This window comes from Fusarium phalaenopsidis (assembly GCF_050370095.1).
Source record: "Fusarium phalaenopsidis strain FUZ10S chromosome Unknown contig_32304, whole genome shotgun sequence".
Classification (NCBI taxonomy): Eukaryota; Fungi; Ascomycota; class Sordariomycetes; order Hypocreales; family Nectriaceae; genus Fusarium; species Fusarium phalaenopsidis.
The window spans coordinates 4,035,514-4,058,194 of record NW_028145404.1 but is presented as its reverse complement, the minus strand read 5'-3'; the positions used below and the strand labels follow the sequence as shown (position 1 = coordinate 4,058,194).

Genomic DNA, 22,681 nt, shown 5'->3' with positions numbered 1-22,681 from the left:
ATGATAAGAGATCAATTTATACATGTTAACTATATACTGCTCTTGGTAATGCGCGAACGAGATTTGAGCGCCCTGGTCGACAACTCTGCTGTGTTGAATGACGGAGGAGTCCCTAGCTAATATGTATGTCCTAATACTTTGTAGCTCCAGCCTCTTGTAGCCATGCTCTCCTTCATATGACTTCTCAGAGTTCACATCCACCCACTCGCACTCTCCCATTTCATGGAACTCTTCATATCTATGTCTGGTCGACGATACCGTAGCCAAGTTCATTCTATCCTTTAAATCTCTCTTACTTTCTTGATACTCAGTAGGTAGACTATTGACCATCTTATCCATTTCTTACTATAGAGAGCGAAGTTAAGAAGTAGTTTCCTGAATCAGATCAACGAGACCCTGAATCAACTTCTTCACCTCTTCATCGCCTACAATACCCTCCTGCCACGTAAAACCCAGCCCAAGTCTACCATCCCTCCCCGATGCTGCGCTGACTTTGACGGCTCCTGAGCAGGCGCTAGCGCTCTGGCTAAACATGACGCTCTGAATCTGACGATCCTCAATCTTCAAGCCAGGCGCATCGTCAAACCCCCCAACGTTGCTCAACTCCCACGCAGCCCATCGTCTCTTCCCCATCTTGCCAGATAGCCACCCCGATATATCTGGTATATGCTTGAGGTATCCTACCGGCATATCGGCGCCTCTTAATTGCAGGGTTTCGTCGATTGTCTTCTTTGTACGCTTGGCGTCCTTCCATATAGACTGGGATTCTCTGTTATAGATCTCGCTCAGGGACCCGACGTAGCATCCTGCCGAGCGTTGGTCTATATCATCTGGTAAAAAGCGCCGTAGGGAGACGGCGCAGTCTCCTTGGATGACGCTGTATTCTGGTGGGAGGGCGCGGAAGAAGGCGCCGGCGATCAGCGACATGAGCGTTGCCGTCAATGTGACGCCTTGGTCTTTGCATCTTTGTCGCAGAGAAGTAAATGAAGCTGAGGGGATCCAAACAGAAGAGAATCTCGTCTGAACGGGAAGAGTTTGCGGCTTTCCGCTCCACCAATTCTTGGGCGGTTCACCGAGGCTTTGCTGGCCACGGACAAAGTCAGGGGTAATTGGAAGGTCGACCATTGACTCGAGAGGAGGAAGCAATATCTCCTGAGATCTTCCCACCATCTTCATTGCGGTGCCAGACTCATTGGAGGCCAGAGCGTACTCAAGGTCTTGGTGGATGATGACTGCGCTCTGCGTATCCAGCAGCGAGTGGTGAAAGCAGAGACACAGAGAGAACCACGAAGAATCCTTGGGATTTTCGAGAACAGTGATCCTCCAGAAAGGAAGCAATGAGTTGTCCTGCTTGAAAGGGAGGTTGTGCTGGCTTTGGGCCAGTTCGTCCAGGGTAGCATCTGAAGTTGCTCCAGGTGTGTAACTCGGCTTTTCGATGACCGTGACAGCTTGGTTGAGATCAACACGCGGTAAACGGACAAATCGTGGTGTAGTTGTCGTGTCTACGGGTACCACAGACAGGATGGGATGCTTCGCCATGACAAAAGCGATGCTGCGATAGAGCGCGCCCGGAAGGTCTTTTCCATGGCGGTTGGAATACGTCGCCGTCACACAGACGTTGGCATAGATGCCAAGATGGCTACGCGCAGTCGAGTACTGCTCTGCGCGGCCTAAATCCCAGATTCCTGTTAAATGATGGTACAGTGTGCTGCAAGATTGTGAATTGCTCACCAAGAGGCCTGAGAGTCGAGAGGTGGTCAGCCTGTGGAGGGTCCATCTTCAGTCACCCAAGCACTGCAAGTCAAATCGTTGAATCGATTCCAATTTCAGCAATGAATTCAGCAAGTATTACCAAAATATAGCACAGATACCCTTTTCCGTGTTGAAGATGCCGGTTAACTAGCGTTGCCGGTGACTTTGTGCCGGTCCTTCACCTCCGACGCCCTCCCAATGACACCGGCACAAGCGGGGTCATGACCTCCATGTGAATCGCTCTCCTCGAGCCGCTGCGTGTAGATCTCTTGTAGATCTCTGTGATGAAGCCCCTGATGATAACTGCCGGTTAGTTGTCGGGGTGTGGGTCTGCTGAATAGAAACCAACTTAGAACCTCCCACCGATTCGAGTCCCAGCCCGAACTACTGGAGCAACGGGTCCACTGGACAAGCTTCCAACACATTGCGATACTTGGCAACTATGTCCACCCACTCGCGACCATCTCTGGGCACAGTTCGAAACCAGTCTCGAGTTGGGCAGAGGATAAGATTGTCCGCATGAGCCCAACCCCGGTGAGAAAACTTTCCATAAGCAACAGCCTCAAGCAGAGGAGGTCCATCTGGTCCAAATGCCCACTCGGCAAACCACAGAAGGGGAGTGGGAATCTGGGGAGAGGCACGTTCACCAGTGATGGGGTTAGGTGGCCGGTAGTCGAAACTTGCCTTTCGGATGTGGGCAAATTTCAACGAAGCGAGGCTCGATGAGGTTTCCAGCATCAATTCCTGCGAAACATGTCAGTGTTTGGCTCACTCAAGCTCTGTGTTTCTCTTACAGTTAGCTCTGGGAAACAGCATAAACTGACACACTCGAGCTTGAGCTCCTGTAGAGGATTCGGCTCCGGTGGATAATAGATTGTGTTTCCGTGCTCGGTCAGCCCCAGGCTCGGCAGGCCAGTCTCCTGTTCCGAAAACCCGTGTGGGTGCCGTTCTTTCGTCCTGTAGTGAAGCACGAGACGTTTCAGTGATGCTTCATGGCGAGCAATGTGCTTCCAAATTGACCTAGCATCATCCGGCTTCGGGAGATTCAGAAAGAGCTCCTCAAGCCCTCCACAAACATCAATGAACTTTTCCACTTTAAGCTGTGAGTTTTTGACTGGGGCGGACAAGCCATGGTGCAGCTCGAGTGTCTTCAACCTCACCGGGGGCCTCGTCTTTACGATGCGTTGGGTGAACCTTGCCCAGCCAGGAAACACTCTGAGAGTCAGTGACCGGAGGACTTCAAAGTTGATCATGCCCACCATAGCTGGCCCGAGGGGCACATTCGTGAGCACAAGCGAGGTGAGGGATTGGAATATTGGCTGGACTGTGTGCTCATGCAGCTTCAGAATCTTGCCAAAGTAGCCTGGGTCGTTATCACCTTCATGTCTTTGAACGTGGACCCGAGCGCGTAAAAAGTCCCCGTCGGTGTACAGCAGGTCCAGCTCCAGGTGGTCAAGATGATCAGCATTCTTCTCAATGACAGTGCCCAATAGGTGATGGCTATTGATCATTGAGCCTTTCCAGCAAATACTCTTGAGGTTCCGGAAGGAGGAAAGGCCCATGTTCCCATGGTCCGTAAAGCGGCTCCTTTGGTAAAAGAAACGGCACTTCGGGTCGACGACCAGCCTGAGAGATTCTAGCGACGGATGCATACGCGCAAGAAGCCCATCTTCTCCGAGAATCGTTTCAGGGACACAACATCCCCTGTACCAGCTAACGCAATAGTCAGCTAACTGCTGAAAGAAGCCAGCGTGTAAAGTGTATGTTTGAAGTATCACCTGAAACTGCGGAGTTTGGTCTTTTCAAACTTGTCCAGGAAGGACTTTGCCCGTTGGTCGAGACGTTCAAAGAACTTCCCTCGTTCTTTCCAGCTGCCATAGGAATGAGGACACCCCGTGGAGCCAAGCTCAAGCGGCGCGGCAAAGTGAAGCTCGGATACGTGGGGGATATATAAATGTGGGAACCCCTCGGTAGTGATATCATGGAGATCGTACTCGTCTGACGGGCGAATGGTGATTGAATTCCATAGAGACCGGATGACTGCCCTGCGAATGTAGACAGAAACCAACGACATCGACTTGAGGTCAGCCCCGGGCAGCTGTAGCCTGTGATTAGACACTGCATTCATAGACGTGTTTTGGGGTATCTCACCTGCCGAGCCACCAGATGGAGAACTTCTGGTGATAATTTCGTCAACATCTCGAGGGCTGGCCTCGCCTGGGTTGGGCTGGGCTGGGTCAATGAAAGGTGGAGAAGATGAAAAGGAGAGAAGGGGAAAGAGAGAGAAGATGAAGAGCGCGAGGCTTAAGAGCAAGAGATGAAGCGACACTGATTCACAGTCAACCCAGGAGGTTAGGATGAGGATAACCTAAACAATCGAAATTAGGATAAAGACACCCTAAGTAATAGATAACTCTCCGAAAATAAGAATGCGCCTGCCGTCATATATATGTCGTGATAAGTGTCGTGAAGCCCATATAAACAAATCCCCTTTCCTTCAAACGCCCTGCCCAAATCCATGATCAAACCACTCCCCAAGATCCGGCAGAGAACTCAGCTCCGCGTACCCAGGCAACGCACACCCATTCGTCTTGGCCGAATATTGACTCCCAGCCGACGACGGTCCGAACAGATTCATCATGGGATTATCCTGCTTCGGTAGCTGGAGTGCTTCCCCAGGGAGAATCTGCTGCATGGCAACCCAGTTCCGGAACTGCATGTATCCAGCCTCGTCACACTTGGCGGACTCGTCCTCTTTGTGATTCAGCCTGTTGAAAGCGGCTTCTAGACCCTCGACGGCGCGTTTCTCGCAGCTTGTTGAAAAGACGCCCGTGGACATGTTTCTTAGGAGTTCCATTCCTCTCTTGCTTGCGTCCTGCAGCTGGCCACTCTTGTCGGACACGGCCTTAGCTACCAGCGCCAAAACGGCGGCGCAACACGAGCTAAATTCTGTGTATGACGACTTGGAAAGACTTCCCTTGTCTTGAAGAATCTGACAAAGGTCAATGACAGAAACAGCACTAGCGACACAATCATCAACCAGCTCCTTGCGAAGCCCAAGCCACTCTGCATCTTTCGGTTTGATATTCGACTCGTCAAAGATGAAGGACCGGCCGATGGAGATGTGGACGAGGTGGTAGGAGAGGGCGAGGTGGATGTTGGACCGGAATAGGGGACTTCCAGAGGTGAGGTTGCGGCAGTAGGTTTCGTCGGGGAGGCTGTGCCAGTAGTTCTGAAGTCTCTCCTTGACTTTGATGATGTTCTGGAAGGCCTTGACTCGCTGTGCCTTGTCGCTGTTTTTCAAAGCCAGTCTGCTGTTGATTAGCCCCTGAATGCTCACATTCGAAAGAAAGAAACTCACATTCCGTCTCGCGCATCTTCCATGAAAATCGTCAACTTCAGCATGGCAAGGTTATTTTGAAAAGGGTTGACTCTCTCCTTGGGCTGCAGCTCAACCAAATCAGTCGGTAGATTGGCGTCGATGTCGAGTCTTGAAATCGAAACTGGTTTTCCGTGAAGAATGCAAATCCGCCTGCTGAATATCAGTCACTGTTACGGTGTAGATAACCACCTCACATACCTTTCCAATGTGTATGCTGTCCACCAAACCCTCTTCCTCAACTCAGCCTCCCGCGCAGACAACTCATCACCGCTCTTATGATGCATGTTGCTCTGCGTAGCAACTTTGATAGCGATTCCAAAATAGGTGCAGGACAAGCCAGCAGGATCGATGGGCAGCACGTAGATGCCCAAAAGAAGGAAAGCCTGGATGCTCTCGAGTGAAGCCATCGCAAGAATGTCAGGAATCATGTTGGACGCTTTGCGGTAAAACGTCAACGCAAGAGCATCATCCATTGTCTGACAGACGCTGTAAGCCTCCCTCATGAGGCCCCCGCAAGAACTCCTCGACGATGGCTGATACAGGTGGGCAAACTGCATCCCGAGGGCAAACACCATGAGAGCGGTGCACACCCAGGGAGCGTCGTTTATACCCACCCGTGCGGACGAAGAGTAAAACTGATCCAGCCGTTGCCGTAGAGTTTCTTCGTCGACGTAAAAGTAGTTTGTCTGAGCAAATTCAAAAAACACGTTGAGCAGGATGAGGGCCGAGTGCGCGGGCGGGAAGAGCGAGACGGCTTCGAGGACGACGGCGTCTCTGGAGAGGAGGTGGGTAGAAGGATTTGATTCTTCTACTGCGGTTTCTGGGCTCGGACACTGAATCATCGAGACGTTGGTATTTGTTCCTCTGTGGAGTTGGGTAGACGTACCTCGTAGTTGGGATCGTCGAGTTCATCCCTGACTTTTTGCTGTACTCGACGAGAAAAGTCAGAATGTGAGAATTCCGCATGTACTTGCATGATGTTAGCTAGTTATCCATGGTATAGTCATATCATGACCACTTACCGCTCGAAGCCGGAGTCAGAGCCTCCATAGCATCCTCCCTCCCATCACTACTCCCATCATCAACCTCAACATCCAACAACCCCCCCTCATCCTGGGCAAAGTTCCCAATAACCTCCTTCAGATTCTCCAAGCTGCACTGCTCCAACCCCGTATAGTACCGGGCAATCTGCTCGAGGGCCTGGATCCTCTCAATCTCGGAAAAGGCAGAAGAATCGGCAGCGGCGGCAGCACGGTTTCCAGGGCAAGTCTTGCTCGTAGATGCAGCACGGGGAACGCGGGTTCTCCTGAAGCTATTGCTGAACTGACATGAGCGGCCTGATTTCTTGCACCTGTCGCAGGGGACGGTGCCGATGCATTTTTCCTTGAGACGGCGGCAGTCGTCGCATCTAAAGATGTGAGTTTTGAGTAGACCCACGGCATTTAAATGATATACATACGCTCTCGTCGCTCTTCTGGGGCTCTTGTTGACTCTTGGCTGCGGCTTTGCCTGTGACGCCGAAGGATGCCGGTCATGAGCCGTCATATTTCGACCCTGCATGATTGGAGTAATGCGTCTGCAGCTGACGGGACAAAAAGCTGACGAAAGTCACCAATATCAATGTGCCGGTCAAGTATAAATGCCGGAATTCAATGTCCAGAAACGAGAAAAAGAGTATCAACAGGAGAAGAAAGGACGGAGAATCATGGAATATATGTGCCGGTGTGCGAGCCACGGCCCGGTCGCTGGCCTCACCAAGCTCCGGTCCCCGGGTTTTTCGTTTCGCATACATAATACATAAGAAAAAAAAAAAACACGCGACCTTGACAGAATTGCCTGATTCCAGCGTCTTGCATTCTGTCAGTTGCCACCATCGAGCTAGGCCTTTCACAGCCTCTTTTGTCTCTCAGGGCTTTATTACCCGCATCGCCACTTGCATGTCTTCCTGTCTCTTGATCTGTAGGTTGTTGGCCCTTGTACCCCCGGCTTGCTTCCCCGGAGACACCCTCCACGAACGGCGACGTCACATGTAGTTTGGGGCTTAAATGCTTGGCTTGGATGGACCTGGACCCTGCCTAGCTATCCCGGAAACGGAACGGCCAGAGGTGCCGGCGGCGGGTCTTGCAAGAGGGATCGTCATGACATGTTGTACCTGTCACCGGCCCGGCACACTCATGGCTGAACCAGCCAATGATGCCCTCATCGACCCGGACATGAACCTGAGTTGTCATAATCATCCCTCAACATGTGAATCAAGTTTAAACGCCATCTCTTGCTTGTCTTGGAACCGACAGTCCAACTCATCCAGAAACATGTCAAGTCCTATTCCCTAACCTAACCTATGCTCGCTCTAAGTACTCCCAATGACCCATCCCAATTCATGGTTCTGTCCTCCTCGACGCCTCTAGATAGTACTCCCAATCGCGCGACCGTACAGTGACTGGCGGGAAAAGCAATCGACCTGGCTGTCCCTGTTTCTCTTCTCCTTTACGAACCTCCTCCCCTTGTAACTTCTCCCTGTCCTCTTGGGGGCCCCAATTACTGCTCATCATCCAGGCTCTATCCCTCAAACAGATTGGAAACCCCCTCCAGTCCATCCGGCGTCGTCTTACGTGCCACCTCCATCCCTGATCTGGTCGCCCCTGGCCCCGACTGAGGCTCAACCATGAACTGCTGTGCCATCTTGCTTCGGCCGCTTCGCTTGCGGCTCGATCCTCCAAAGCCGCTGCTCTTGGGCAGCTTGCCCATCTCCGAAACACTGACCCCCTTGAGGTCCTTCAGAAGGTCAAGCACCAACGCTCGTTGCTGTCGTGCGTGTGATGCGGGCTTGGCCATGTAAGCCGAGAGCCGATCCAGGTCTGCTGGGTTGACATTGGGCAGCGATAGGAGCACATCTCTAGGTGTTGTTGTGATCGGGCTGTAGAAGACCACGATGGCTGCGATCAGTGCGGCAAGCTCCTTCTGGAGCTCGACAAAGTACGGCTCGTGGAACGACGTGATGCACGCCTTGAGCACATCCAGTGAGATGTACTCACGGATAGCGTTGGAGATCGAAGGAGGGATGGGGAACTTATCCCCAGCCAGCTGTCCGTCAAGCGGGCTCTGCACCACCGACTTGGGCACTTGGCCATCCACAAGATGAAACTCGGGAACCAGCGAGATGAACAGTCGCAGGATCATACTGCAGCAGCGTGTATCTCGCATCCGAATGCCATGAGTGCAGAAGACAAGCAGCGGCTCCACCACCTGCTGATGGATAAGGCAGAATCGTCGAAGAGTTGGGTAGTTAGACTCAGGCTCTGGCTCTGCCTCATCGCCTGCCGTCTCCGAATATCCCATCAGGGGACCGTCTGAGAAACAGTTAGTTTGGTTGACCGCGGCCCATCGAGATGACAACTTACTGAGCTTGGTTGGGTCCAAAAAGTCAGCCACCATCAGCACTGCTGTATATGTCACCTGGCGTAGGATGCTCTCTGCCTTCATCTCCTCCTTCAAGCCCGCCTCGCCATCTGCAGCCACCTGCTGCTGGCGCTCCATCTTTTCCCACTCGCCGTTGATCTTGGCATCCATTTGCTGGAAGCACGCTGCCAGGAGTTGTGGGAGGAAATGCTCTCGGTAGTCGACAGGGCAGTCATCAACCAAGTACCGCACCAAGTTCAGAAGATTGCTCTGCTGGTGCGTAGACAGCCAGACCGAATCAGCAAAGAGAGCCTTGGATAGCGGTGCCGAGAGTCCTTCGAATCCATAGAACTGCCTCTCCAGTCGGCTCATGCAGTAGATGATGGCATAGGCAGTTTCTCGGACGAACCGAACCGACCCGCGGATCGTCGAGGCAAGTCCCTCGATTGTGTTCTTCTTGTCCATTACTCGCGCGTAAAAGTCGTCTTTGCTTCCTTCCGAGATGCCAGCCTGCCAGAATCGATCACTCAGAACCCGGTTGACCATTGGTCTCATCTCGAGAGGCAAACCTGCCCAGTTATCTGGGTTGTGCGAGGCATGCGCAAAGCTCAGGAACTCGAGGAGGTCTGCCAGGATGTTGGAGAAGCCTTCCTGCCAAAGGGCATACGACGCCTTGAAGGCGGCTGATGACTTGTCGAGCCGCTCGACTGAGAATGCGAGGAAAGACTTGGTCGATCGAAGTGGGAGAAGCTTCAAACGCTCCTCAAGCTCGTTCTGAAGCGCCAAACCCTCTGCATCGAGCTCGCGTGAGCCCCAGTCAGAAATCTCATGCGCACGTCGGCTGGCCAGGTAGTTCTGAGCTTTGTCCAACCCCAGCAGCTCGCAGAAGTTACTGTACGATTTAAGAGCGGTTCGCACGTTCTCGTTTTGCCACTGTGCCTTGACGGGATCAATGAACTCTCGAAGTTTTTGGATCTTGGCCTGAGTATCCACACTCGTGGCTCGGTGTCTGCAATGTTGTCAGTCTTGCTATGGGACTAGCCGCCCAGTTTCCATGACGACTTACATGATGATGAAGAGAAAGCTCTTGTATGCTATAGAGCGCTTCTCATCAAGCGATCCCGATGACATCATTTCATTCACTCTGTTCTCGATTTGATCATAAACACCCTGGGATGGAGGTTAGCACGCATCTGGAGGATTGTCAGAGTGTCTCACCAAAAGATGGTCCGGCATTTCTGACGCCAGCCTCTGCAACTCTACCATACTCTCTCCTTGCAAATCTTTGATAGCGTCGTTGAAAGCACGGTACTCTGGCTGAAGAGCAGGCCAGGTAAGCAAGATATGCTCCAAAACCTTGAGCATGAAGGTAGCGTTCTTGTTTAGTGCAGTCGTAGAAAAGTAGACGAGCAATTGCAAGGTGCGTTTCCGGATCATGGGGTCCTCGAAACTCATCTCCAGCAGTTTATTGCACCAGGTCTCCAGATTTGCCTCCAGCTCTGGCCCCTGCTGTTGATGCTCTGCCGGGCGGTTCTTGCGCCACTTGGCGTAGCCCTTGAGGGTTGCCTCGATAACCGTGAATTGAGAATCAACTCGCAAAACCGGCATCGAATGCTTAAAGTACGTCTGTTTGTCTAAAGGAGGCTGTCCGTCGTATAGGTGTTGTAACAATTCCTCTGTGCGGCCGAGGATGTGTGAGATCGCATCGACAAGCTTCAACTGCACGATGGCCTCGATGACCTGCGAACTGTATCTGCGGTAGTTTCCAAGGAAAGCGTGTCGTTCTGGGATTGTATCGGTGTCCTCCATGAGGAAGAGGAATGTCGGCTCTTGCGTGTCCTCGGGCAAGTTCTCATATCGAACCAGTCTTGAGCTGCAGATCTCCAGAAGTGATCCGATCAATGGAGAGACAAGTTCGCTGGGGCCGATTGAGCGCATGCTGAGGAGTCGTGTCCAAGTTACGAGGACTGGGATCGATACCATCAAGCTCTGATGCTGTACCACCTGGACCAGGAGCTGTAGGAATTCTTGCTTCGCAGCTTCAGGGGGGAGGCTCGGGAACTTTCGGTGAAAGTAGTCTCCAAGACAGGAGAGCATCTATAATGATTGTTAGTGAGCGCCTAGGCTGATAGCCATCTTACATACCTCGGATAGCTTCTTGAGGGTTTGGTATTTGTCCTCATCAATATCCTCCGGGTCTACAGCCGACCATTCAAAGAGGCGCTGGCACAGTTCAATGGATGAGCGACTGTACATGGGGGCAACCAAGTCTCGGAACTCGCTGTCTGAAAAGTTTGTTCTGCAATACAGTGCGTGAAGGGCTTCAAGGGCAGCCTGCGACTCAGTTAGCGCCCAGCATCTCAGATAAAATGTGGTGTTGTCATACCTTTTGGATAGCTACCTGGCTCGAGGCGAGACCAGCGCACATAACTTCAACACATCGAGCAGCAGACACTGCTTTCGGGATGGCCCACGGCATCAGGGACAGGAACACGGAAAAGCCCTTGAGTATGCACGACTTGACTTCGTCGTTGTCCTTTGGCGCCGCATTGAGGCACCAGTCCAGGAAGCTGGACAGGCGAGTGAGCCAACCGTCATCGCCATGTCGCACGGGTGGCCCAGGTTGTCGATTGGGAAACGCTTCGACCAGTACCGCGGTAGGGGTGAAGATCTCGACGCACGCCTTGCTGAGTACTCCTTCTCGGAGGGCAACTACTGAGTCATCGCCCGTAAAGACCTCGTCAGAAAGGTTCTCGAGGACAAACATGACGAGCTCTTTGTGCACCGACGAGTCGGGAATCTCCCACAGCTGGTAGAGCATGGCGTCCATATCCATCCACTCGGCGCCCCAGCATCGCTTGGCGATCTCAACCCAGAGCTGGGCTGTCTTGTTCCTCAGGTATGACGGGTCCTCTCTTGACACAGCCTGACCCAGGTTCAGGACCCAGCGCCGCACGGCGTCTGCCTGCTCCTGGTTGTATGATGTCCAGCGGTATCTTATAGCATGCTCGAGGAGGGAGAGGGCGTAGTGTCGGACGACGGGGGACTGCGATTTGTCCGAGGCGAGGTTGTAGCCTTGCATGGGGGCTTCGGGGATGTCCTTGACCTCCTCGAGGAAGGACTGGGCCTGGCGACGGGCATCGTTGGTCGAGTACGGGCTGTGGACGACCTCGAGGGCCTGGTGTATCTTGGTAAGAACTTCAGAGTCACCGCCAGCTCCGGCCGACGGCAGGGAGCTACCGTTGGCCTCCATCTCGTTATCGTTTGTCGCCGATACGCGGGCGGTCGATCGCTCGATGGGATGGGCGGGTTGCGATGCACTACACGGAAGCAGCGAGGCGCAGAGGAAGAAGCGCGCGCGATCTACGCAAAGGGCCTTAAAAGCAGATTCACGGGTTGATTCGGGCCGAGATCATGAGGTAGTCGAAGGAGATTGTTTGCTGTTTGCTGTTCGCCGTTCGAGGCTGTTTGCGACAGTAACCGAAGTGAAGTGGATGCGAGAGAGCAAGACGGACGGGGTACCAAGATGATTAAAAGCAAGCAATCAAGCAAAAGCAGAGTGAATGACGCAAGAAATGACAGAAGCCAATGAAGATTCGAAGCAAACTCGTCGAGCGAGGGCGTTGTGTAAAAAAAGAGAGAGAAAGAGGTTGAGATCAAAGTTGCTGACCAAAGCTGTCTTCACGATAGATGGTGCTGTGCTTTGCCGGAGAGAGGAAGAAGTGTTGGGCTAAAATTCAAAAGCTCAGGTTGAGTGAGAGAGCCGAAAGCGACAGGCCGTCCAGCGCTGGACCTAAAAATGGCGGCGGGGCACGACAGGGGGGTTGGACAAAATACAAGGGACAGCTGAGCGAATGACGGTCAAAGGCCAGCGCAACAAAGAAACGTGAATGAGTGGGAAAGAAGTGAAAGAAGGTGCAAGAGAAAGATTAAAGCTGTGTCACCATCGTTTGCCTCATCTTTAATCTCCGCCCCTGCGTCCTCATCACCGCCTTGTCTGCAACGTGGTGCATCCCGCCTCACCACGAGTGACCGTCTTTTTCTTCCACCCCCCAGCCAGCTTCCAGATGCATGTCCCTGTGGCCCAGCTCCATGGGGCCCCCTTCGCCCCTTCTTCCAGGCAGTTTCCAGGTTCAGGTTTGTCTTGCAGGGGGGCCGATTCAGAGGCTGCAAGGCTGAGAGGGATGGGACGACGAGCCCGATCCTGGACTCCAACAGGCTCCATTTTCAACCCCGCGCCGCCCGTGAGGGGGCATTTGATCGTCACTCATATGACTGATTTTGTCCACCGGCTTGTGGTTGTCAAGCGTGCATTTCATCCATCCCCGTGAAACACGGTTGAAAGGAATCTAGAACAATCAAGATAATCAGCGATTGCATTGGTTGGCATGCAAGGATGCTGATTCTGAGGAAATTCATGCGCTACTGAAACCTGACTGGTTAACAGCTCGTTCTTGCACGTGGCAGAACAGTCTGTTATCACACTCACTCAACCACCAATGAATATTCAAGGAACTCTTTGACACTTCTTAATATTATAAACCTCATGACTACGGCACATATTCCCAAAGACAAAGCAACTTATCATAGAAGCTGGTAGACACGCACCGCAGTCCGTCTCCAGCACCCTCCTCTCGCACAAAATCGCTCCCGTAATTCATGCTCTTGTGCTCTTCAAATCTTGCAAGCACAGTACAACTCCATTCCTGTCCTTCTTTGACCTCCAGGTCTATCAACCTGGCACCTGCGTGCATGCATGATGCGAGGATCCGCACTTTGATAGACCCTGAGTCCTCTTTGATACTCACCAAGTCAAGTCGCCAGACTCCGCCTCCAAGGTTCTCCTCCAGCACCAGCTCAACTCTCTTCATTCCAAAGGTATCGTGAAGATCGTGGATGATGAAGACGCGCAAGTGGTCATCATAACTTCCCGTCACAGCCACTCTTCCATGGTCTTTCACAAACAGCGGAAGCGGCAGGATCGCTGTGACGCCTGCGGTATGGGTTCCTTTGATCGTCATGGGAGGATAAGGCTCTTCGCAAGGTGAATCCGGGTCCTTTGTGTCCCAGACGCATGATGTATAGCGAAGCATAGAGTCGTCTCCGCCACAGTATGCCGTCACCTGGGCCTTTTCATGATCCGACTCCTCTGTCCCTGGAGAAAAGGCGATGCACCACGCCTCAAGAGAGTTGGGGATATTCAGGTCGGCATATTGCTCAGTGATGCAAAACTTGTCGTCCAGACGTAACAATCTCGCAGAGTTAGTAGAAGTAGTGACTCCTATCAATCTCGGTATGGCAGGATGCCAGTTGCATTGCAGGAACAAGACGTCCTCTCCAATGTCGTCACATCGGCTGGTCGCAATATGTTCCAGAGGCGATGAGGCATTCTGAGTGGGGTCCAACTTGAAGACTGCAAGTGTCCCTGTGCTTGATACCACTGCTAGGATATCCCCAGACTCTTTAGAAGGGTGAAATCGAAGGTCCAATATGGCCGATGGTTGTGAGACGGTTTGAACTAGGTCACTAGACCATTGTAAGCTTGTCCGTTGACAGGGGCAGAGCAGCACTTACAGCTCCGTACCATTTAGTTTAAAAACAAGCAAACTGCCATTCCGACTCTGAGGAGTCTTGGCTGCAGCTACAGACTCATCATCTTCCCCTTGAGCCTCTTGCGTATCGTCCTTTTGAAGATTATACGTCCCCACCACAAAGAACTCTGGATGCGCCGGGCAGAACTGGATACAGCTCGGTGGAAGGTCCAAAGTCAGCGAGACCTTTGAGAAAACAAGGTTCAGGTCGTCCATTATTCCCATTCCCCCCCTTTGAGTAAGCGAAAGGCTGGTACTTTGGTATGTCGAAAAAGAGACAAGGTTTTTCGTCAAAGCAGAGCAAAGCAAATCAACGGCGAACGGATGGAGTCTATCCGCGGCGGGGCAAACGGGTGGCTTGCCGTCTGCCGGGGTCGGAGCTGGTCAAGCTCCTCCGGTTCGCGTTTGAAGGGACGCGGTACGAAGACATGGGGGATTTGTAAAGCTCAAACTGGCTCTATCATACTGTGGTGATCTCACGCTTACCAATTGATCATTTCTTTCAAAATTTGTTTGTTTGCTGGTGCTCTGCTGCCAGGCTCAAAGAGCTCCTTCAACTGCCGGCTCCCTAGCGTCACTATCCCCGTCATAAGTAAACGCGAACTTGCTTCTGCGACTTCCTTGTCAAGAGGCGCCTCCTCCTTTATCTACGTCAACACGCAATCAACACCGCCAGCCTCATAAAACATCTTTCAGCGCTGATATCCTCTTGTTTCTCTTTGTTCTCTATTTTTCAGGGTCCTTTCAAGCCAGCCCCACTCTTTCCGGCACTTCCTAAGGGAAAACAGTTGCCTCTAGGCATCATTATTCACATAGTATCAGACCCTGTAATCCTTAGGCAGCTCTATCATCTCTGCCTATCCGGCCACCCCTAAAAATTCGACATCATGGATATCTCTGATGATTCTGATTTCTACGGTAACCTCAACCTTTCCCAACCCTCAGACATCAACTTACCTGAGATAGGCGACGAGGAAACAGTCATGAACCTCCAGCAACGTGTCCAGGACTTCGACGTCGACGCCTGGATGTTTCAGCAGCAAGAAAACCCCGGGAGGGCTGTCCCTCGCAGCACCCTCATCGGCGACACCTCGCATCTTCACAACCCTTATGCCGGTGTTCCCTACGCATGGCAGCTCACAGAGACCGTGGACGAGTTTCTTGTTCGACTACCTCCCAAGACGACAGAACTGTCAGAGGAAACCCCCTGGATCTTCATCTGCAACCCCTACATCCCGCGGGTAGAAAAGGCCATGGCCCAGAACCAGCTTAGCAAGGGTAATGAGGACGAGGCCCCTGAGGAAGAGGGAAGCAGAACAGCCCTTGTCATAGAGGGCGGGCACGAGAGACTCCAAATTGCCTCCAGGTTTATACAAGGCATCCCGAGGAATGTACCCATTTCGGTACAGGAGCGAGAGGCCAACAAGGAAAAGAAGAGTGCGGCAGAGGACATACTGCAGCTGGCACATGCCGCCAAAGTCCGCGCAGGCAAGGTACGTCGACAGGGAAACACTCACCTAAGCCTCGCTAACTAATCTAGTGGATGCTCTTTTGCCCTCCAGCAGAGGTCAACGACGTATGGGACATAGTGGCCAAGGCAACAGCCAACAACGAACTCGGCATTGCCGCAAAGGTTGCCCCCAAGCCCGTCGACGAGGATTCTCGCAGGGATCGACTCATCTGCGTGTATACGACCGATTTCGCAGACAAGGCTGATGTTGGCCGGGTTCTCCAAAAGCTGAGAGAGCTCAGATTGGTAGAGGCTCGAGGGCGGCCAATCTACTACAAGCCAGGTGAGTCACTGTTGCCTGCTGGAAGGTTGAAGCTTACTCACATGCATAGATGCGTACACCTACATCGGAATATCTTCTGGGAACATTTGGGGCCTAAAAGCGTCCATCTATAGCTCGAATGACATGTTCAAGAACTGAGCAGATGGCTCGTATGGGAGCGAAGGAGGAGCAGAGATATGAAACCTAGGGTATGGCTTTCTGAAAATCGGGGTACATTGTGTAAAGACATCCATGAAATCATAATATCGTGAAAACCAACAACAAAGACCAAACGCCAGCTGTCAAGACACTGAAGCTGATCCTATGCTTCGCTGATATGCCATCCTTGGTTCTGCGCCAACCTGATCCCCAATGCTTCCGTGTGAGCCCGTGTCAAGTAGAGCCAAAGAACCGTACAAATCGCATGGTACAAATACAAGCAAACAGATCACACTCATAAGTTCGTAAAATGCTACGCGTGCATGTCGAGAATATCGAGATCATTCGGGCTGGCGTCGGGATCGATATACTTGAGCGGCAAGACAAGTCGATACGCGCTGTTTCCGTTGAGATAGTAGCGGTGCAATTTCTTAGACCGCAGGAAGCCAAGCTGCTCATACAGACGCATGGCGGGGACGTTAGTCTCCTCAGTCTCGAGGACAATCTCGTCGGCGTTGCGCTTGGTCATGGCGTCAATGGCCTTTTTGACGAGAGTCGTGGCGATGCCATGGCCACGGAAGTCGGAGGCAACAGCCAGCATGGCGATATAGCCCCGCCGTGTAGGGTTGGAGTGGGAAGCATGAATCTCCAGCTTGCAGATGATGACGCCGATGAGAGATGAATCAACGGGGTTCAGCGCCTGGAGAATATTGTTAGAGAGCTAGTTATTAACGTGGGCGGAGAGAGGTCTTACCATGAAGCAGAGGTGTGCCCACTGGCACAGAAAATAGCGGTAGACATAGATGCTGTAGGGCTCACTCAAGTCCTTGGAGATGAGTGCGCGGATGGCGGGCAGATATTGGGCCTCGAGAGCATGTTCGTATTGGACGTAGCGTAATTCGCCAGGGAGGTTGTCAATTTGGGTAAGGTCCATGGGAAAGAAGGGTCTCTGGGTGGAGAAGAGGTATTAGACCGGTGCTTGTTTGGTCGGTGAGTCTGCAGCGGGAATTTGTTGATGTCCTTGTCTTGAGGTTGTTGAGATCTCGGATGTCGAAATGAGACCAGATCCAAAGTCTTTAGTGAGGGGCAGAAAGATGGAGCTTAGCCGGTATCGGTCTGTGCTTGCGGAGGAGGGGTAAATAAGAGTGAGTCTTCAGAGGCCGGCAAGAGTCACAACATGTGGGAGGGTGGTTGAGATTTGAGGGTTTGGGGGTTCAGGCTGAGGTGGCGATTTTCTTACAAACAAGGCATTGGTGGACATCCCAGACTCAGCAGGCAGGGCAATTGTGGATGGATGTCATCGCGCGTGGGCTGCGTTGCCGGCCAGCAGCAAGCCGCATTCCCCTGGTGCATGACCACGAGGGCAAGGCGCGCAGGGCAGTTGGCGGTTGGCAGGGGACTCTGCAGCGGACAGAACACCTAGCTTCTCCTCTTTGGGCCCTCTAAAGAGCTCTCTTAGCTCTCAACAGTGTGGAGGGGGCGGGGCAAGCCCAAAATGCAACCCGACCTGAAGCCACGGGCACAGCTCATGGCACCGGAGTCCGGCGCGGATGGCGGGTGGGGGCGGCGTGGGCGGTCCGCTCAGTAAGCGCTGGAACCAATCGCGATTCGGAGGTTTCGGGGGTCGCTTAGGGCCGATTGCTCCATGACCACAGCTACCGGGCCGGGTCTCGACTCTGGATGCAGTACAACCCCAAGTGAAGGGAGGCTTAGAGGCTGTCCAAGCTTTGTGATGGATGGTGGAGGGAGCATCTCAGAGCAAGGGAGCTTCCGAAGAGCTTTGACTCGTCAGGAACCCCTGTAATTTAAGGCCTTGAAGTCTCGTGCCTCCTGCCTCATGCCTTGACTTTGACGTCAGGTGCCTGCCTATCAGGCACGACTAGCATGTCTCTCTGCTTGGACCTTTCATGTGAAAGACCAGACGCGACTCTTGACGAGGCGCAAATGTTACCACGTTGCCATTGACTTTGTCCGTTTATCATTCAGGGGCCATTTCTTTCAGAGTATTTTATTGGTGTCGATTGTCTCATCCGAAGCTCCCTTTCAGCTGCTGCTGATAATACTGTACCCTTCGGACCTCGCGGCCCCCGGTTTTTGTTTTAAAGCACGCGCCCACATGGGCGTCATAGCTACGTGCGATTCTTAAAACACCAGCACTCCCAGGTTCCCTTCTCTTCATTTCGCTCACCCACAAGAGATTGAACCAGACGGTGCCTCTCAAGAGGCCCGCTCCCTGCTCGACATCATGGCGACTACTTTGCGACGTCGCAATGTCCAAGAGACCAAGGCCGCCGATAGCGACGACACCTCAAGGGACGATAGCCCTACACCTAACCCAGCCACCCACGTCCATGTCGTCGAGCACGTCGTCCCCAAGACCCGCAAGCGCCGCAATACCTTCATTTTCCTGCTTGGTAGCTTGTTTGGCATCATAGCTGCCGGCTTTTTCGCTTCAAGCAATGACCTTATCGAGTTTCCCGAGTTCACCGACTTGTCCATGGACAGCCTGCTGGATGCGCTCCCCGCCGGCTTGGTCAAGGACATGCGCGATCTTATCCAAGGCGAGCGCGAGTTTGCCGAGACATATGAGTCCTTTTCTGTTGGCACAAAGGCTCGCGCTGAGGGCCTGGAAGCGTACCATCCCATGATCATGATTCCCGGGGTCATTTCTACCGGACTCGAGTCGTGGGGAACCGCCAACATCTCGAGGCCCTACTTCAGGAAGCGACTCTGGGGCAGCTGGACCATGATGAAGGCTCTTGTCATGGACAAGGAGGTCTGGAAGAAGCACGTCATGCTCGACAAGAGGACAGGTCTTGATCCACCCTTGGTCAAGTTACGCGCCGCCCAGGGATTTGATGCGACTGACTTCTTCATTACCGGTTACTGGATCTGGAACAAGATTTTTGAGAATCTTGCTTCCATTGGCTACGATCCAACAAACTCTTTCACAGCATCTTATGATTGGCGTTTGTCGTATCCCAATCTCGAGGTTCGGGATCGATACTTTACCCGACTCAAGTCGTACATTGAAATCGCTGTCGCTGTTGATAACAGAAAGGTTGTGCTCGCGTCGCACAGTATGGGGAGTCAGGTCCTCTACTACTTCTTCCATTGGGTGCAGTCAGAGCAAGGCGGCCGTGGCGGTCAAGATTGGGTTGAGCATCACATCGACTCCTGGATCAACATTAGTGGATGCATGCTCGGCGCAGTCAAGGATCTGACTGCCGTTCTCTCTGGCGAGATGCGAGACACAGCCCAGCTAAATCCATTTGCCATGTATGGGCTGGAAAAGTTCCTCAGCAAGGAGGAGAGAACCGAGATCTTCCGCGCCATGCCAGGACTCTCGTCTATGTTGCCCCTTGGCGGCGAGGCCATCTGGGGCAACCTGACCTGGGCGCCCGATGACTTGCCTGGCCAGAACTTTTCATATGGATCATTGTTGAACTTCAGGACTGGTTCAAACTGGACAACCCCCGACCGTAACTTCACAGTTGAGGATTCCTTATCGTACCTGCTCAACACGACTGAGGACTGGTACCAGGATCAGATCAAAGGAAGCTATTCACATGGTGTCGCTCATACCATCGCTGAGGTTGAAGCCAACGAGTTGGACCCCAAGAAATGGATTAACCCTCTCGAGACCCGGCTACCTCTTGCACCCAGCTTGAAGATCTACTGCTTCTATGGTGTTGGCAAACCCACCGAGCGAGCGTATTACTACCGGCCCCCCGACCAGCCACTGATGACAAATCTCAACATCACAATCGACACAGGCTACACTGATGGTGAAGTAGACCACGGCGTGATTCTGGGAGAGGGAGATGGCACAGTGAATCTCATCAGCGCAGGCTACATGTGCAATCGTGGTTGGCACATGAAGCGCTACAACCCAGCAGGGGTCAAGGTCACGGTAGTCGAGATGCCTCACGAACCGGAACGTTTCAACCCACGAGGGGGCCCTCGGACGGCTGACCACGTCGACATTCTGGGGCGAAACAACTTGAACGAGCTGGTGCTGCGGGTGGCTGGTGGGAAGGGTGACACAATCACAAACAATGTCATCAGCAACATCAACGAATATGCAGCCAAGGTCAAGATCTACGACGACGATGAAGAGACGGACAAGGATAAGGGGGCGGGTTCATAGAGTGAGCTACTCGACACTATGTTGGTTTACACGAGAGTAGCCATGTGCGGTCTTTTGATCTGGCGTTTGGGAGTATTCTTGGTCACCAAGAAGGGTATAGAACATTTGATTGACAGTCTAATACCCTCGCATGCGCTGAATGCACCATTAGGGGACGAGGCTCGGGGAGATTCATGAATATCTGTATCGTCCTTGGATGATTCTCTGTGGTGTTGGAGAAGCCGAATTCGGCGCCTAGAGAAGTGTGGCGGTGCGGCAGCTAAACCAGCCACACCAATAAGAAATTCAGCGCACGCAGACAGTTTATCATTCTCTGAATGGATGTTAGGTGGTTCCGCCAAGCCAATGTCCAACAGGCCCCAGATGAGGTCACGGCACAACGGCTGCTGCAGTGACAGTCGGCCACAGTAATCCATCCCGACCCCGCCACCTCGATTCTGGAACACGAACTTCCTTTCGCAGCTCGATCTGTCCATCCCGTGCCAGGAGATGACCGTTGCGCCTGCGCCTGCGCCTGCGACTGCCCCAAGAAGCCATTGTCAGTTGGCCCGTCGACTCGTCGTCTATCCAGCGTAAACTCGCCCGTCGATAGCAACTGCGGATCCAGCCTCGGCAGCAGGACCCGATGCATTGGCGGTTGTGCCCACAGAAAATCGAGGATTATGGCAGATTTCGACGACGCTCCTCTCTCTCCTGAGGATGAAGAACAGCTCTGGACTGGTGGGTTTGGATGGCGGCGCGCATCTGCCGCCGAGATAACTGGCCTGCAGCGAAGCGGACTGACACCATGTGCTTACAGAACTCGGAAAATGCGTCTCGAGCAAGTGCGAAAGCCACGAAACGATCGATGATGCCCTGCGCACCTGGGTAGAACTGACCACCCGCCTCCGCGACCACTTCTGCGAGTCCCAGGATGAGATCATCACCTGTGCCCAGATGCTCCTCGCCAGCGACCTGTTCCAGACCAACAAGGAATACGTCCGCACCCAGATCATCTACAGCCTCCTCCAGGAGGACGAGATCGGACCGCTCCACGCCATCGCCTGCTTCCTCCTGCTCGATGGTTGCCAGGACGAGACCATGTTTCCCCGCATGGTGGGCGAGGCCTGCTTCCCCCGCCTCCTTGAGCTCATCAATGGCCGTCGAGACGCTGATCCGCGTTTGCATCGACTTTTGCTACAGCTCATGTACGAGATGTCGCGTATGGAGCGGCTTCGAGTTGATGACTTGCAGGTGGTCGACGATGGCTTTGTCCACTACCTGTTCCGCCTGATTGAGGAGGTGTCTGATGATGTTCATGATCCCTACCACTATCCTACGATAAGAGTTTTGGTGAGTAGCAGAACATCACACTAGCGTGCAGTGGCGATTAACATGAAAACAGCTTGTCTTGAACGAACAGTATATGCTCGCTTCGACCGATGCCGCCAACGATCCGTCCTCACCCTTGACCAACAGAATTGTCAAATGCCTGAGTTTACATGGTCCGTTCTTCAGGACTTTTGGAGAGAATATTATCCTGCTTCTAAACCGAGAAACGGAGACTTCGCTACAGTTACTTATCTTGAAGCTGTTGTATCTCCTGTTCACAAACAAGGCGACATACGAATACTTTTACACAAACGATCTGAGGGTGCTCCTCGACGTCATCATTCGAAACCTCATGGACCTGCCGGATGAGAAGATGTCTTTGAGGCATACCTACCTACGAGTCCTGTATCCGTTGTTGGCGCACACCCAATTGAGCCAGCCGCCACACTACAAGCAGGACGAGATCCTTCGAGTGCTAAACATCCTTCGAGGGTCGCATAATGTGCATTTTGCGCCAGCTGACGAGACTACATTACGTCTGGTCGATCGTGTTTCAAAGGTTAAATGGATTGAAGAGGTGGAATCGCCCACACAAGGGTCCGGTGAGGCAGAGGTGGCACGCAGGTTTTTGGGCATCAGTCTGTCGCGCTCCGACACCGCGAGTAGTATCAGCGTAAGCGACGTGGCAGCAGTTAAGGAGAAGCCCGGTGTGCAGACGCCGAGCCGTGTAGGCGAAGGAGCGGACGCCGACGGCTCAGAGGAGGGTGTCACGATGGCATCTAGGCCTAAGAAGCCTCTACCAGCAGTACCAAAGCATCGACATGGAGTCCCGTTCGCGCAAAAGTTTGTCAACGGGGGCCAGAAGAAGACTCCTCCCAAAGCACCGCCGCCAAGACGACGAGGGAAGATGAAGACGGTCGAAAAACCACCTGCAGAGCCGGCCACAGAGGCTGTTCCAGAGCAGGAGGCGTGAACCCGTTCTTACAAACATAACTTATGACCAGGAAAACAAGAGTTACAGAAGACTATTGGGGAAAGATCTGTGTGTAGTGGAGAGCACCGATCAAGGTCATGACGCTAGGGAACTGTTGGTTTGACGACGGCGTTGTGGAGCTTTCACTTTGTTGGGCACAAAGCATCAGGCACGGCGTTTTGGGATTATTCG

The 22,681-nt window shown here is 52.9% G+C and overlaps 7 protein-coding genes across 7 annotated transcripts; 3 read left to right on the top strand and 4 right to left on the bottom strand.

The window, feature by feature from the left end:
• Positions 1 to 4,249: 4,249 nt before the first annotated feature.
• LRP88_10521 (transcription factor domain-containing protein) lies at positions 4,250 to 6,694 on the bottom strand (the record flags this gene model as incomplete). The annotated part of the gene is made up of 6 exons (XM_083246977.1): positions 4,250 to 5,063; positions 5,114 to 5,284; positions 5,333 to 5,967; positions 6,021 to 6,103; positions 6,157 to 6,542; positions 6,594 to 6,694. 6 exons carry the CDS (start codon positions 6,692 to 6,694, stop codon positions 4,250 to 4,252), a joined length of 2,190 nt encoding a protein of 729 aa, XP_083098090.1.
• A 999-nt stretch (positions 6,695 to 7,693) lies between these two features.
• On the bottom strand, positions 7,694 to 11,786 carry LRP88_10520 (karyopherin MSN5; the record flags this gene model as incomplete). Its single annotated transcript, XM_083246976.1, has 6 exons — positions 7,694 to 8,484; positions 8,536 to 9,542; positions 9,600 to 9,703; positions 9,752 to 10,630; positions 10,679 to 10,867; positions 10,920 to 11,786. The coding sequence occupies 6 exons, from the start codon at positions 11,784 to 11,786 to the stop codon at positions 7,694 to 7,696; spliced, it is 3,837 nt and encodes a 1,278-aa protein (XP_083098089.1).
• A 1,297-nt stretch (positions 11,787 to 13,083) lies between these two features.
• Positions 13,084 to 14,022, bottom strand: LRP88_10519 (diphthamide synthase; the record flags this gene model as incomplete). The annotated part of the gene is made up of 1 exon (XM_083246975.1): positions 13,084 to 14,022. One exon carries the CDS (start codon positions 14,020 to 14,022, stop codon positions 13,084 to 13,086), a length of 939 nt encoding a protein of 312 aa, XP_083098088.1.
• Positions 14,023 to 15,011: 989 nt separating this feature from the next.
• LRP88_10518 (DUF1917 domain-containing protein) lies at positions 15,012 to 16,055 on the top strand (the record flags this gene model as incomplete). Its single annotated transcript, XM_083246974.1, has 3 exons — positions 15,012 to 15,617; positions 15,665 to 15,917; positions 15,967 to 16,055. 3 exons carry the CDS (start codon positions 15,012 to 15,014, stop codon positions 16,053 to 16,055), a joined length of 948 nt encoding a protein of 315 aa, XP_083098087.1.
• A 313-nt stretch (positions 16,056 to 16,368) lies between these two features.
• LRP88_10517 (acyl-CoA N-acyltransferase) lies at positions 16,369 to 16,989 on the bottom strand (the record flags this gene model as incomplete). Its single annotated transcript, XM_083246973.1, has 2 exons — positions 16,369 to 16,755; positions 16,810 to 16,989. The coding sequence occupies 2 exons, from the start codon at positions 16,987 to 16,989 to the stop codon at positions 16,369 to 16,371; spliced, it is 567 nt and encodes a 188-aa protein (XP_083098086.1).
• Positions 16,990 to 18,300: 1,311 nt separating this feature from the next.
• Positions 18,301 to 20,205, top strand: LRP88_10516 (phospholipid:diacylglycerol acyltransferase; the record flags this gene model as incomplete). Its single annotated transcript, XM_083246972.1, has 1 exon — positions 18,301 to 20,205. The coding sequence occupies one exon, from the start codon at positions 18,301 to 18,303 to the stop codon at positions 20,203 to 20,205; it is 1,905 nt and encodes a 634-aa protein (XP_083098085.1).
• Positions 20,206 to 20,867: 662 nt separating this feature from the next.
• LRP88_10515 (DUF2013 domain-containing protein) lies at positions 20,868 to 22,489 on the top strand (the record flags this gene model as incomplete). Its single annotated transcript, XM_083246971.1, has 3 exons — positions 20,868 to 20,925; positions 21,005 to 21,537; positions 21,608 to 22,489. The coding sequence occupies 3 exons, from the start codon at positions 20,868 to 20,870 to the stop codon at positions 22,487 to 22,489; spliced, it is 1,473 nt and encodes a 490-aa protein (XP_083098084.1).
• Between the last annotated feature and the right edge of the window lie 192 nt (positions 22,490 to 22,681).